Genomic DNA, 12,103 nt, shown 5'->3' with positions numbered 1-12,103 from the left:
CCAGCCACAGATGTTACCAGGGTGCTAAGCACTCGGAAGAATGTAATCTTAAGTGGCCAGCCCAAATCAAGCATCTGGATCAAGAAGAAATATTAAAGAAGGATAGGCTGGGGGACAGGCTACTCATTTTGTCCTTTAGGAAAACCAAGTTCTCTTCCTCAAAGAGGGTTCCTCAAGTCAGAACCCTCAAAGTTGCATGTGCGGACCACATTCGCTTGTCCTAGGAAGAATCACTTTCCACCAGGTAAGAGGAAATATTATGCCCTGGGATTTAACCAAAGAGCACAAATAAGAAACAGCTATATAAAGATTATTTCTTCACTTGCTGTAAAAAACTGTCATTGAAGACATAGTCCATTACAAATCCACATTCTTCAAAGTATCGACTGCCATCTCCTCTGTGCTAGATGCTGTAATGTCTCTTCTTTCATGCATTAAGTACGGAGAGGCAGGTATGGGAATGTCTTGAAAAACTGGCATGCTTCCTTCCATTCTCTGCTCAACAGTATGTAATTCATTATGCTCTCCTTTTTGCCTTGGCTGCCAGGAAACTCATATCCAAATGTACTATCAAATCAAAGTGATGCCCTCCTCTCTATCTCATCAACCACCATCTCACAGTTCAGGTCTTAATGTCTCACCTGGGCTTTTACAAGAGCCTTCTACCAGGCCTCCCTGCCTCCAACCTCTACCCACTCCACCCTCCTCCCCGTGGCTGCCTCAGGGAGCTTTCTAAAACACAAATATAACTGCACCACTCCCATCCTAAAAAAAAAAAAAAAAAAAAAAAAAAAAAAAAAAAAAAGAGCCTATTAGAACCTATGGGATTATCTCTTGGGCTGTGGGATGCCCTCCCATATGCCCCAGGGCTGGACCATTCAGTGCAGCCTGGGCTGACTTCCAGCTGCCAGCACCTGCATCTCTTTGCCTAAGGACTTACTTTCTCTGGCCACTGGAACCTACTCATCTCTAGTCCAGCAGGCAGAAGTTGCTAGGAATTAATCCCCCGGGTGCAGCCTGGCAGGAGTTGGTATATAGATCGCCCAGCTCCCAGGGCCCCTGGGTGGGATGATGGAGGCGTGTGTTCTACAGGGGAAGAAGTAGTTCCCCAAGTTCCCAGCAGGACTAAGCTCCAGCTGCCCATAGTGGTAACCTGCTTGATAACACACCCTTAGTCAGATTGGCTGTCTTCCCTTTCCCAGTCCTGTACTGGTATTTCCTGGGGCCACTTCCCAAATAAACCATTTGCATTCAATCCTTGTCTCAGGGTCAGCTTCTAAGAGGCCCCAGACTAAGCAAGGATTATGCCAAAACCCTTAACAAGGCATTCGAGGCCATTCAGAACATAGGCTTAACCCACCTCCCCAGCAAAACTCACCACCATCCTCCCCTCACAGCCTCACCACATTGCCCTTAATGCGCTCCTCTCCAGAGTGCCAGGGAGCCTCTGTATGGGCAGACCCCACCAAGGTCCTACTCGTCTTTACCTTCTTCAGGCCTCAGTTCCAACACCCCCATTCTGTGACACCCTCTAGGGTGACTGTAACTCTTTGTACAGAATCTTGGCAAAGCACTTATCACATAGCAATGAAAGACTTGCTGCCCTTCTGCACCAGGAAGCCTTGCAGCTACCAAGAGTCCCTGTCTCCAGCATCTGGCAGAGTGCCTGGCACAGAGGAGGTGACCAAATAAGGCAGGCTCAGCAACAATTAAACAAATGGCAGTTACTTAATTGGTTCAGAATTCAGCACACTTGGTACCTTCTCCTCCTCTTCATGGCCCTGAGTTTCTATTTCAATTAAAATAACCTTGTCTTTTATTAGTAAGCCACGTCAAATCCTGTTTAGAAAGAGGCAGGATACAAACAAATGAATCACTTTGTGACGGAATTAAAGTCCTCCACTGGGCACAGATTACTAGGATCAGATCTATGATCTGTTCCCAAATGACTGTTACAAGAGACTGGACCGGATCCAGCCCGCAGCCAGCGAGCTGCATCTCTCAAGCTGAGAGAGGGCACCGCGGACCCACCTCCCCATACCTTGCTCTCCTTTAAGCGATCTTCCTCCTGGGTGGCTGGGATGATTTTTAGGGTGATGGATCCCTGGGACTGGGCCTGAAATGAAAGAGAACAGAAGCTTCTCGCCTACCAGGTCTAACCCTCTAAGAGTTCAACTCCTACTTCTCAGGCCTAAAAACTGATGTTCAGAAAGTCAGACTTGCAGCCTCCCCTGAGGCCCACTCTTCTAGGATGGTGCCCTGGTTGAATGAACTAAAACAAAACTCAGTAACCAAGTAACTGTACATTTTTGTATTTTTTAGTATTTTTATTATTTTTAAGCCAGTTCAAATTTAGCAGTGGCGGGTTGGTAACTGTATTTTCTTTTTTTTTTTTTTTTTTTTTTTTGAGATAGAGTCTGGCTCTGTCGCCCAGGCTGGAGTGCAGTGGCGCAATCACAGCTCACTGCAAGCTCCGCCTCCCGGGTTCACGCCATTCTCCTGCCTCAGCCTCCCGAGTAGCTGGGACTACAGGCGCCCGCCACCACGCCCGGCTAATTTTTTTTGTATTTTTAGTAGAGACGGGGTTTCACCATGTTAGCCAGGATGGTCTCGATCTCCTAACCTCGTGATCCGCCCGCCTCGGCCTCCCAAGTTAACTGTATTTTCAAAAGTCAAAGGGACGGAAGACTTTCCATGAGAACCCAAGGACATTACGTGTTGAATTCCAATTCTCCATCCCTCCTGACCGCTACGGCCCCAGAGGGCTCCCTTCCTTGCTTTTCTCCTGGGTCATCTGAACAACCCACTTCGGTTTCCTTTGCCTCTTTCCTGCCTGATTTGGGGCTGGTCTCTCATTAATACTTCCCTCTTTGCTTCCATCTCCCCAATCTCAGGCCATGCCCAGCTTTCTAGGAGCTCCCTTCACCCTCATCTACAGAGACCCTGTAGCCCAATGCCAGGGGCCCAACAAGGAAGAATGCAGTCGGACCAGGAGAGCAGGGCCCAAAAGATCACCTCCTGGCCTCTCCACTACCTAGAAAGCCCAGACCCTTGCTCTGGAGCACAAGAAGGTTGGCACCCAAAGCCACAAAAAAGCAAGCTTGGGCAAAAGGACTGAACGGCCTGCCTGCAATCTGCATCCTCTACAGAGAGGGCTTTATTTTGTTGTTGTTTTTTTGTTTTTTGAGACGGAGTTTTGCTCTCATTGCCCAGGCTGGAGTGCAGTGGCACGACCTCGACTCCCTGCAACCTCCACCTCCTGGGTTCAAGCAATTCTCCTGCCTCAGCCTCCCAAGCAGCTGGGATTACAGGGGCCCACAACCACACTCAGCTAATTTTTCGTATTTTTAGTAGAGACGGGGTTTCACCATGTTGCCCAGGCTGGTCTCGACCTGACCTCAGGTGATCCACCTGCCTCGGCCTTCCAAAGTGCTGGGATTACAGGTGTGAACTACTGAGCCCAGCCCAGAGAGGGCTTTAAACAGTGGGCCTTCTCTTTTCAGATCTCATCCTGTTTCTGCCCCCAAAACCATCAGAAGTTAGCAGAGTGTCAGGTCAGGGGAGGAATCCTGAGGATAAAGGGGACCAAGCTATGATTGGGGCTTTTCACAATTTCAGTTTTGACTTCAACTCCCCAGAATGGACCATGGAGGTTTTCAGCCAAGCATTTTATACCTTAAAATCCCCTTATACTTCCGAAGGGCTTTACCCTTTTCCAGATGTTGGCATGCCAATGATAACCACACATTGGTTGAGAAAGAAACTCTATCCCAACGTTAAAGGAAAGGAAATGGAAACTCAGATGATCTGATGGCTTGTCCAAGGTTGCACAGCTGGAAGGAGGCAGAGCTAGGATTCACACCCAGGACCCAGGACCCAGGAGGGGCCTTGTGAAAGGGAACCAGGGGAAGGAAGGAAGGCTGTGCTGAGGAGAAGGTCTAAGAGAGGCAGATGGAAGGGAAGTTCCCCTCCTCCTGCCGCCACCCCATACCCCGGGCACACTGTTAGGGGCACACCATAAGGCCACTTTGCCTGCCACCTCCTCAGGACAACAGCAAGGCTAAGCCAGAATCTGTCCTGGCTCCAGGAAGTGCCTTGCTCTGGGTGTCTGAAGACCCAGCACATCCCTAGCAGGCTTGTAGCACGGACCAGAATCTGGCTGATCTCGTCGGGCCGCTTGTGCAGGACTGCGATCCCGTTCACTTCTCGGAGCTCATCTCCAACGTGGACCAGGCCTAGGAGACACAGGGACTGACCATCAGCACAGGAGGAGGACCTGAGCACCCCTCGCTCAGAGCTCCAAGCACCACAGGGGCCGGCCTGAGAAGCCCACTGCAGGGCCAACTCGAGGTTTAAAGTTGATGGGTGGGACTGGGGCGAACTAAGCCCCGCTAAGTGCTGGGCACCTCACTCGGCATGCAGGGCTCAAATCACCCAGTAAAATCTCCAATTTACAAGTTGGCACCTGAGACCCAGGAAGATTAAACAGCTTGCCTAAGGCCACATTGCTAAGAAATAATGAAGCCAGTATTCAAACACAGTTATTATGATGTAGAAAGCCTGTGTTCTTTTTGCTATAATCTCTGCTTCTTTAAAAATTATCATTAACTCTTAGAATGGCATTCTTAAGTCTTAACAAGAAAAGACAAAGGCACCAATGAAGACATCATTAAGAGTGTAAACACACTATGAGCCTCTGCCTGAATGACTAATGTCTCTGCATATTAGGGCCCTATATGCTACTCAAAGTGGGCACTGGCCCGGCTGCATCAGCATCACCTGGAGGCAGGTTAAAAGTGCAGAATCTTCAGCCTAGCTCAGACCTGCTGAATCAGTCTGCATTTTAACAAGATGCTCAGGGAATTCGTGTACTCGTTAATGTTTGCAAAGTTCTGGTCTAGGATTCTCTGCAACGATGACCCCCCAGACTTTGGGGGTAACATCCCCCTATACCAGGAGGTTTGTCTCCCAGCTTAGTAGCTCTTCCACACACCGGTGATTCTCAATCTTTCTACCCAAACGAATCTGGGGCACAAACACTCTCTTTGTAATAGTAGCTTGACAAGACCTGGGACGGTGGGGAAGGGTGTCATCCCTGTCCCACAGTTAGTAATCCCGCAAGCCCATGCTATATTCTTAACTGTCACAGTCCTTGGACTAAACCAACGCATGAGCTTTTTCTCAATCACCCCAAAGTACTCCATGACTATTTATATATATATATATATATATATATATTTTTTTTTTTTGAGACAGTCTCACTGCGTCGCCCACTCTAGAGTGTAGTGGTGTAATCACGGCTCACTGCAACCTCAAACTCCTGGGCTCAAACAATCTTCCTGCCTGGGCCTCCCGAATAGCTAGGACTACAGGTGCGGGCCACCCGTGCATGGCCTATATTTTCTTTTTCTTTTTTTTTTTTTTTTTTTGAGACGGAGTTTCACTCTTGTTGCCCAGGCGGGAGCGCAATGACGCGATCTTGGCTCACTGCAACCTCCACCTCCCAGATTCAAGCGATTCTCCTGCCTCAGCCTTCCCAAGTAGCTGTGATTATAGGCATGTGCCACCAAGCCCGGCTAATTTTGTATTTTTAGTAGAGATGGGGTTTCTCTGTGTGGGTCAGGCTGGTCTCAAACTCCCGACCTCAGGTGATCCACCCACCTCGGCCTCCCAAAATGCTGGGATTACAGGCGTGAGCCACCGTGCCTGGCCTTTTTTTTTTTTCTTTTTTTTTTTTTTTGAGACGGAGTCTCACTCTGTTGCCCAGACTGGAGTGCAGCAGCATGATCTTGGCTCACTGCAACCTCCGCCTCCCAGGTTTGTGTGTTTAGTAGAAATGGGGTTTCGCCATGTTGGCTAGGCTGGTCTCGAACTCCTGGCTTCAAGTGATCCGCCCGCCTCGGCCTCTTAAAGTGCTGGGATTACAGGTGTGCGCCACCACGCCCAGCTGGCCTATATTTTCTATTAAAATTTCTACTGACTTGGGAAGGAAATGAGAATTCCAGCCACAACCCCAGAAAGCAAAGCAAATCCCAAACAGGTGACCTGATAGGAGGAAGGTAAGGGGACCTATTAGCAAAGCTGGAGGGCTCTGGAACAATGGCCATGATCAGGGCTGGGCCAGCTTTGCACTGCCGCCACTCACCACTCCTGTCTGCTGCGCCTCCTCGCATGATCCTGGCCACCACAACAGCCCCTGAGTGCTCGTCCCGCCGGATGGTGGCACCCTAAACCCGAGACAGAAGAGACAGGTTCTTAAGCAGCAGCTCCAAACCTCAGACCCCTACCCTCTGGGCCCAACACAGCCTCCCCAGTCCCTCCCTCTGACAGTCCAGAGAGATCAGTGGGGACCTTCCCAATGCTGAAGACAAAACAAAACCAACATCCCCCATTAATATAGCCCTGCACTGTACAGTTTACAAGGCACAATAATGCTGCAACATTTTAGATGAGGGACTGGGGCTCAGAGAAGTTAAATATCCTCAAGGTCACCCAGCTGGTAAAGGGGAAAGCTTTTTGTGATGTCACATCCAGTACGTTCTCCATCACATCTCTCTCATATCACAGTTCCTACCACTTGCAAAGACATTTAATAATGAGGATGATAACGTGCCAGCTAATTCTCACCCTGCCTCTACCCAATCACAGGGTTACCGGGCCTTCTGCTGCTGCTGAGGGAAACCAATTATGCACCCCAGCCAGGGCTTCGGGACCAGGACTTGGCCCATGAAGCACAGCAGAGATGACACTTAGGATGAGAAAGGCACTAACGCGCCCTCGATTTCCTGCACCACACAGGCCGGACTGCAGCAGGATGGCAGAAAGCTTAAGAGCTAAGCTCTAGGGCTGGACAGCCTTGGGTGTGAACACAGTTCTGCCGTTTACAAAAAGCATGTGGACTTAACAAGGAAATCTCTTATCCTCTCCAAGCCTGTTTCCTGTGAGATGTGGGACAGCATTTAACTCACAGTGTTGTTGCAAGGATTCCACGCAAGGCACTTAGTACACAGTAAGCACTCAACATATGTTAACCACTTATTAGTGGCTGTAACTGCAAACACATTTGCAGTTATTGTTATTGTTAACATCATCTGTGCCATCTATTTGAAGTACGTAAGATAATTATTGCTAGAAAGAGAGGCCATCAACTAAGAACCTCAGGACTTCTAGCCCCCCAGACCTGAGAACTTTCCAGCATCGCTATCCATCATTTATTCAGCTCTGAACCGCCAGCACCCAATACAGAGCCTGGATAGGAGGGCTCACAATGCGTTTGCTAAATCAATGGATGGCCGCTCCATTTTACAGGTGAGGAAACAGAGGCAGAGGAGAGATCCTCGTCTGTTTGCAGAAGAGGCTCGTCGGAGGTCACTTGGGGAAAGTTGGAAATAGAGAATGCCAGCTGTGGGATCCTCTGGAGCCAATCTCAATTCTCTGGGCTTCCACCACTTCTGAGCATCTCATAAACAACGCTGTCCCTTTGCTCGGTAAATCAATGCTGAACCAGGACCAAAGTGATAGCAGTCTGTCTGCTGGGGAGAGGAATGCCCTGTGCTTCCTCAACATTCAGAGCAGGCATTGTCACACGTTTTCTATAAGGGGCCACATATAAATATTTTAGGCCGGCCACACAGTCTCTGTCACAATGACTCAACTCTGCCATCGCACTATAAAGGCAGCCACAGCCAATCTGTAAGTGAATGGGCCTGGTTGTGCTCCAAAAAAGCTTTATTTTAAAAAATAAGCTGTGGGCTGGTTTTGGCCCTTGGGCTGTAGTTTGTCCATTTCTGGCTTAAAGCATGATCAGGGTCACCCTGTACAATTGTGCAGGTTATTAACTACACAAAGGGTGTTGGCCACAGTTGAGAGGGGCTGTATCCACCTAGAGAAAGGGGTGCCCTGCACACAGAGGCACCACAGGGATGAGCAGCAGCGCAGGCAAAGCTGCCATCGCTCACTCTGAAGACTTCGGGGAGGGTCTTGTCCAGTGTTCTGGGTGGGGGTGAGAGGCAGGGGAAGAGTGGGTTAGAGAGAGGCAGGCAGCAGCACCTACCAGGGGTTCCTTGTTCTTCACCAAGCGGACGATCTTCACCGATTCCTCATCAAAATCCTCATCGATATTGTCAGGCAGAGGCGGGAGAACGGGGTCAAAATTCTTCTGGGCAACCGTGTCATGTACCATGAGCACAGCCTGCCGGGAAAGCCAGAGAAAAGGAAGGCTGGCCCGCCGCTCACAGGGTCAGCAGGCCGCAGCTGGCCGGTGGTATGGAGGGTGGCAGACGCCATGCCAGAGAGACAACTGCCCAGACACTAGTGCTGAGGATCGCTCCCTCAGTCTCCACTCCTCAGCCTCACTAGGAGAGCTCCCTCCGCCCCCATCCCAGGAGACCCAGAGGCATGGCTGGGCAGGGGCTCTGTGTGACTACCCTCAGGTGCGGGGTGGACAGCAGCTGGAGCAGCTCCCTCTCATCACTGTGCACGGAGGCGGCCTGCAACTCCTCCATCACCTGCAGAGAATGAGAGGCGCCACTGATGGCTGGAGGTGCCCCTGCCCCATATCTGCTGGGTCCTTCCTCTTTGGAAGGGCCCACCCAGCTGCAGCCCCCAGGGGCACACCAGACCCTCAACCACCCGACGACGATGATCCTGGGAACATCACACCGGGGGTCAGGAGCAGCTCTATGGGGCCATCCTCCAAGAAGCCACCGTTTTAAGCCCTACGTGCTTTCTGCTTTATGTGGATCTTCTCACTGAACCCTCGCAACCAACTTGATGCAGAGGGTCTTGTTACTCTGCCATTTTACAGATGAGAATCCTGAGACTCAAAGAGATTAAACATTTTACCCGAAGTCACAGAGCTCATATACAGCACAGCTAGGATTTGAACCTGGGCTTATCTGGCTCTCAGATGCTATTTTATGAATGAGGAAATGGGAGCTCAGAGAGGTTGAGTGGCCTACTTAACATCACAGAGCTGGTGGGACAGGCAGCGCTGAGCCTGGGAGCCAGGCAATCTAATGTGCCCCTAATCACATTCCACAGTGGAGAAGGGCCCAGGGCTCTGCACCCACAGGCTGCACTCATCCCTCCCCAGGCCATCTCCTGGGGTTAGGTGAGTTTATTCAGGAACTGATCTTAGTAATCAACCAGAATGGGTTTTCCCCAACCACGCAACATAGACGACTAGGTCCACAAGAAATTAAGAAGCGTTCCTTTAAAAAATGAGAAGCCTGAGCCAGTATGCGGGGACACACTGTAGGTCCCTTGACTTCAGGAAAGCATAGATATAATGTCTTATTGACCTATTCAAATCACCAGTCCTCAGGGCAGTTTGGGAACTGCTGAGCCAATCCAATGCTCTCATTTACAGCAGAGGAAGCAGACTTGCTAAAGAACACACAGTAAGTGGGCAGCTCCATGTCACAGTGTCTCCCAGCCCAGTCCAAGGCTCACGGGTTCCTCCCTACCTTTCGGGGAACCCAGAGAGAGGAAGAGAAGGAGGACAAGGGAAGAAAACACCTCTTCACCTTTGGGCTCCTGATTCCCGGTGTCCCCACACTAAGCAAACGAGGCAAGATGAAGGAGCCCTACAGGGTGGGGAGTGGGGCAGACACTGTAAGGAGAAACCTGGGGCTTACGTCCTCAGCGAGGGCCACAGCGCTGTGCAGAACTGGGGTTGGACTTTGCCTTTCATAATAGCGAAGCTTCTCATGAATCTGCAAAGACAGAGTATTTCAGATGCACCCTGGACACCACACATCCCACCCACGGCTGTGGGGACATTTGGGGCAGCAGACTGGGCCACTGACAGAGCACCATAAGAGAAAGTCCTGTGTAGTGGGCAAGTGAAGGCCTTCCTGGGGCAGGGAGATGACTAGGATGACCTCAGACGGCCACAGACAGCTAGAAGGACCTCTAGACACCCTTCTACGCAGGATGACGTGGGACTTCACCTTCATTAAGTAACTGAGGCTTTTTTCACTGAAAACATCCCTCAGGAAGCCCATCTCCTCCTTGTGGTTGGAGTCAGGTCTGAGCTGGGAGGTCAGCAGGGCCAGGGTTTCATGCAAACCTGGGGAGAGGTGAGAAAAACAAAGGATAGCAAACGCAATGGGTGCTCCCTGCCCCCGAGGAGGCCGAGTGGGGCCTCAAACAGCACTTCAGTCCTGCCGTGAGGACATTCTCTCCCCAGGCTCTCACTGCCAGGGCCTGGAGGCTGCCAGGCAGGCTCTTGTCTTCAGGGCTGTGGCAGGTCCAGCCGGGGGGAGGTACTTACCAGAGTCCTCCGATAGCACTGGCATGCTGGCGTTGTCACCTCCCGACCTCTCCCTGCAGATTCTGGGAGAAGGGGGTGGAGGTGGGTATTGAAGCTCCATCAAGCATATTTATTGAACAAACTGACTACACATCTACTGTGTTCTCTGAGACCAGGCTGTGGACAGAGAGGATGGGAACAAATAACTCTGCTTACTTTTTTCAGAGAGGAAGGAAATAAAGCTAAGATGTGCTGAGTGTCCTCAATGTGCCAAGCATTGTGTGGGGTGATTTCTATGATAAACTTTTTGTCTGCACAAAGTCCTGAGAAATGACTGCGAATGTTCCCATTTTATTGATGAAGAAACAGCGGCGTGGAAGGTTTCAGTAAGTTGTGGGTCAAAATTCATATTCAAGCAGGCTCTTCCAGGCTGGCCTTGGAGGTGCCAAGTGACCCTGCCTGACAGTGTCTGCTGTCCTCCGCAGCGCGCCCCCACCACTGCAACCTTGTAAGAGCCCTGGCTCAAGTCTCCTGCTGGGACACACCTTCCACAACTACCTGGCTGGGCCTACAAGCCCCCTGTCCCCGACCCCCCAAGACCCAACCCAAAGGGAGCCTCCAGACTGGAGTGCAGAGAGGAGGGGGGGAAATGGGAGTCGGGCTTCCACTATGCAGGAGGGGGGACCCCTATCTCAGGAGGCCCTCCAAAGGTGCTCTGCAGCACGTGGACCTCAAAAAGTCCTCCTTAGGAAGAGGAGAAGGAGAGTCATGATTGATTCATTCCGCAAACATGGAGCCAGCCCGCAGCGCCGAGCCCCGGTGCCACTAAGAGGCGTAAGAGCGGCCCCGGGCCCTCCAGCCTCCGCCCCGCCCCGCCCCGCCACGCCACTCCGGACTCACCCTCGGGCTGCTCCCCGCAGGAGGCCGAGCACCGACTCCCGCTCGCTCTCCGAAGGAACCTGTGGGAGAACAAGGAGCGCACTGGGCGCAGGAGCAGCGACCCCGGGGGACCTCGGAGGGCGGTCCCGGAGGACGCGGAGCAGCAGGGAGCGGGGGGCGCGCGGCGGGGCGGGCGCGGGAAGAGGGAGGCGGGGGCCGAGGGGCGGGGCTGAGACTCCCGCGGTGGGCTCGGTGGGCCGCGAGGCTGTCCGGGAGCACGAGAGGAGGGTCTTGGCCCGGCCTCCCGCCCCTCCCGCCGCGGCGCCCAGCTCCCTCGTCCGTTCCCCTCATGGCCTCCTACCTCGTCGCGCCGGGATGTGTGCTCCGCGAACGGGAGCCGCGCGAGTGCCCAGAGCCTGGGCCGCCGCTGGCTCCGCCTTCCCGGACCCCTCCCTGCGGCTGCCGCGCCGGGCGGGGGTGGCGGAGCCTGAGGAGGCGCGGCGCGGGGAGGAGGCGCGGCGCGGGGAGGAGGCGCGGCGCGGGGAGGAGGCGCGGCGCGGGGAGGAGGCGCGGCGCGGGGAGGAGGCGCGGCGCGGGGAGGAGGCGCGGCGCGGGGAGGAGGCGCGGCGCGGGGAGGAGGCGCGGCGCGGGGAGGAGCGGAGGCCGCCCTCCGCGTCTGGCACCGCCGCACCCTCCGGGCCGGGCTCCGCTAGCCAGCGTCGTACCCCCTCCCGCTCTCCCGCTCCCTGAGCCCCCTGCCTGTGTCCCCCCGCACCCTGGCACACAGCCAGCCTTCCCTTCCGCCCGCGCAACCCACCCTCCGCGAGTGGAGGGGTGGACACCTGCTCAACAGAGAATTAGATTTTGCAAACATTTATTGAGCGCCCTCCAGGTGCCAGGCGCTGTGCCAGGGGCCGGGGCTTCAAAGACGACCAAGGCACAGATCCTGGGTTTGAAGATCTCCAGAGG

The 12,103-nt window shown here is 53.0% G+C and overlaps 1 protein-coding gene across 2 annotated transcripts in view; it reads right to left on the bottom strand.

Moving 5' to 3' along the window:
• MPP3 (MAGUK p55 scaffold protein 3) overlaps positions 1-11,648 on the bottom strand; it is a 32,110-nt gene extending 20,462 nt beyond the window's left edge. Inside the window, exons 1-10 of one of the 2 annotated variants that reach the window (XM_031011517.3) lie at positions 11,496-11,648; positions 11,156-11,214; positions 10,277-10,338; positions 9,954-10,072; positions 9,639-9,716; positions 8,427-8,507; positions 8,054-8,191; positions 6,146-6,227; positions 4,150-4,235; positions 2,042-2,116 (exon numbers count right to left, since the gene is read on the bottom strand). In XM_031011517.3, the coding sequence (XP_030867377.1) occupies positions 2,042-2,116; positions 4,150-4,235; positions 6,146-6,227; positions 8,054-8,191; positions 8,427-8,507; positions 9,639-9,716; positions 9,954-10,072; positions 10,277-10,301 (684 nt within the window). In that variant the 5' untranslated portion in view covers positions 10,302-10,338; positions 11,156-11,214; positions 11,496-11,648. Of the gene's footprint in view, positions 1-2,041; positions 2,117-4,149; positions 4,236-6,145; positions 6,228-8,053; positions 8,192-8,426; positions 8,508-9,638; positions 9,717-9,953; positions 10,073-10,276; positions 10,433-11,155; positions 11,215-11,495 lie in introns of those variants that run through there. The other variant, XM_019027708.4, reaches the window with a different exon arrangement.
• Between the last annotated feature and the right edge of the window lie 455 nt (positions 11,649-12,103).

The sequence above is a fragment of the Gorilla gorilla genome, chromosome 4, assembly GCF_029281585.2.
Source record: "Gorilla gorilla gorilla isolate KB3781 chromosome 4, NHGRI_mGorGor1-v2.1_pri, whole genome shotgun sequence".
Taxonomy (NCBI): domain Eukaryota; kingdom Metazoa; phylum Chordata; class Mammalia; order Primates; family Hominidae; genus Gorilla; species Gorilla gorilla.
The sequence above is the reverse complement of the archived record's forward strand: the minus strand, read 5'-3'. Positions and strand labels throughout refer to the sequence as shown.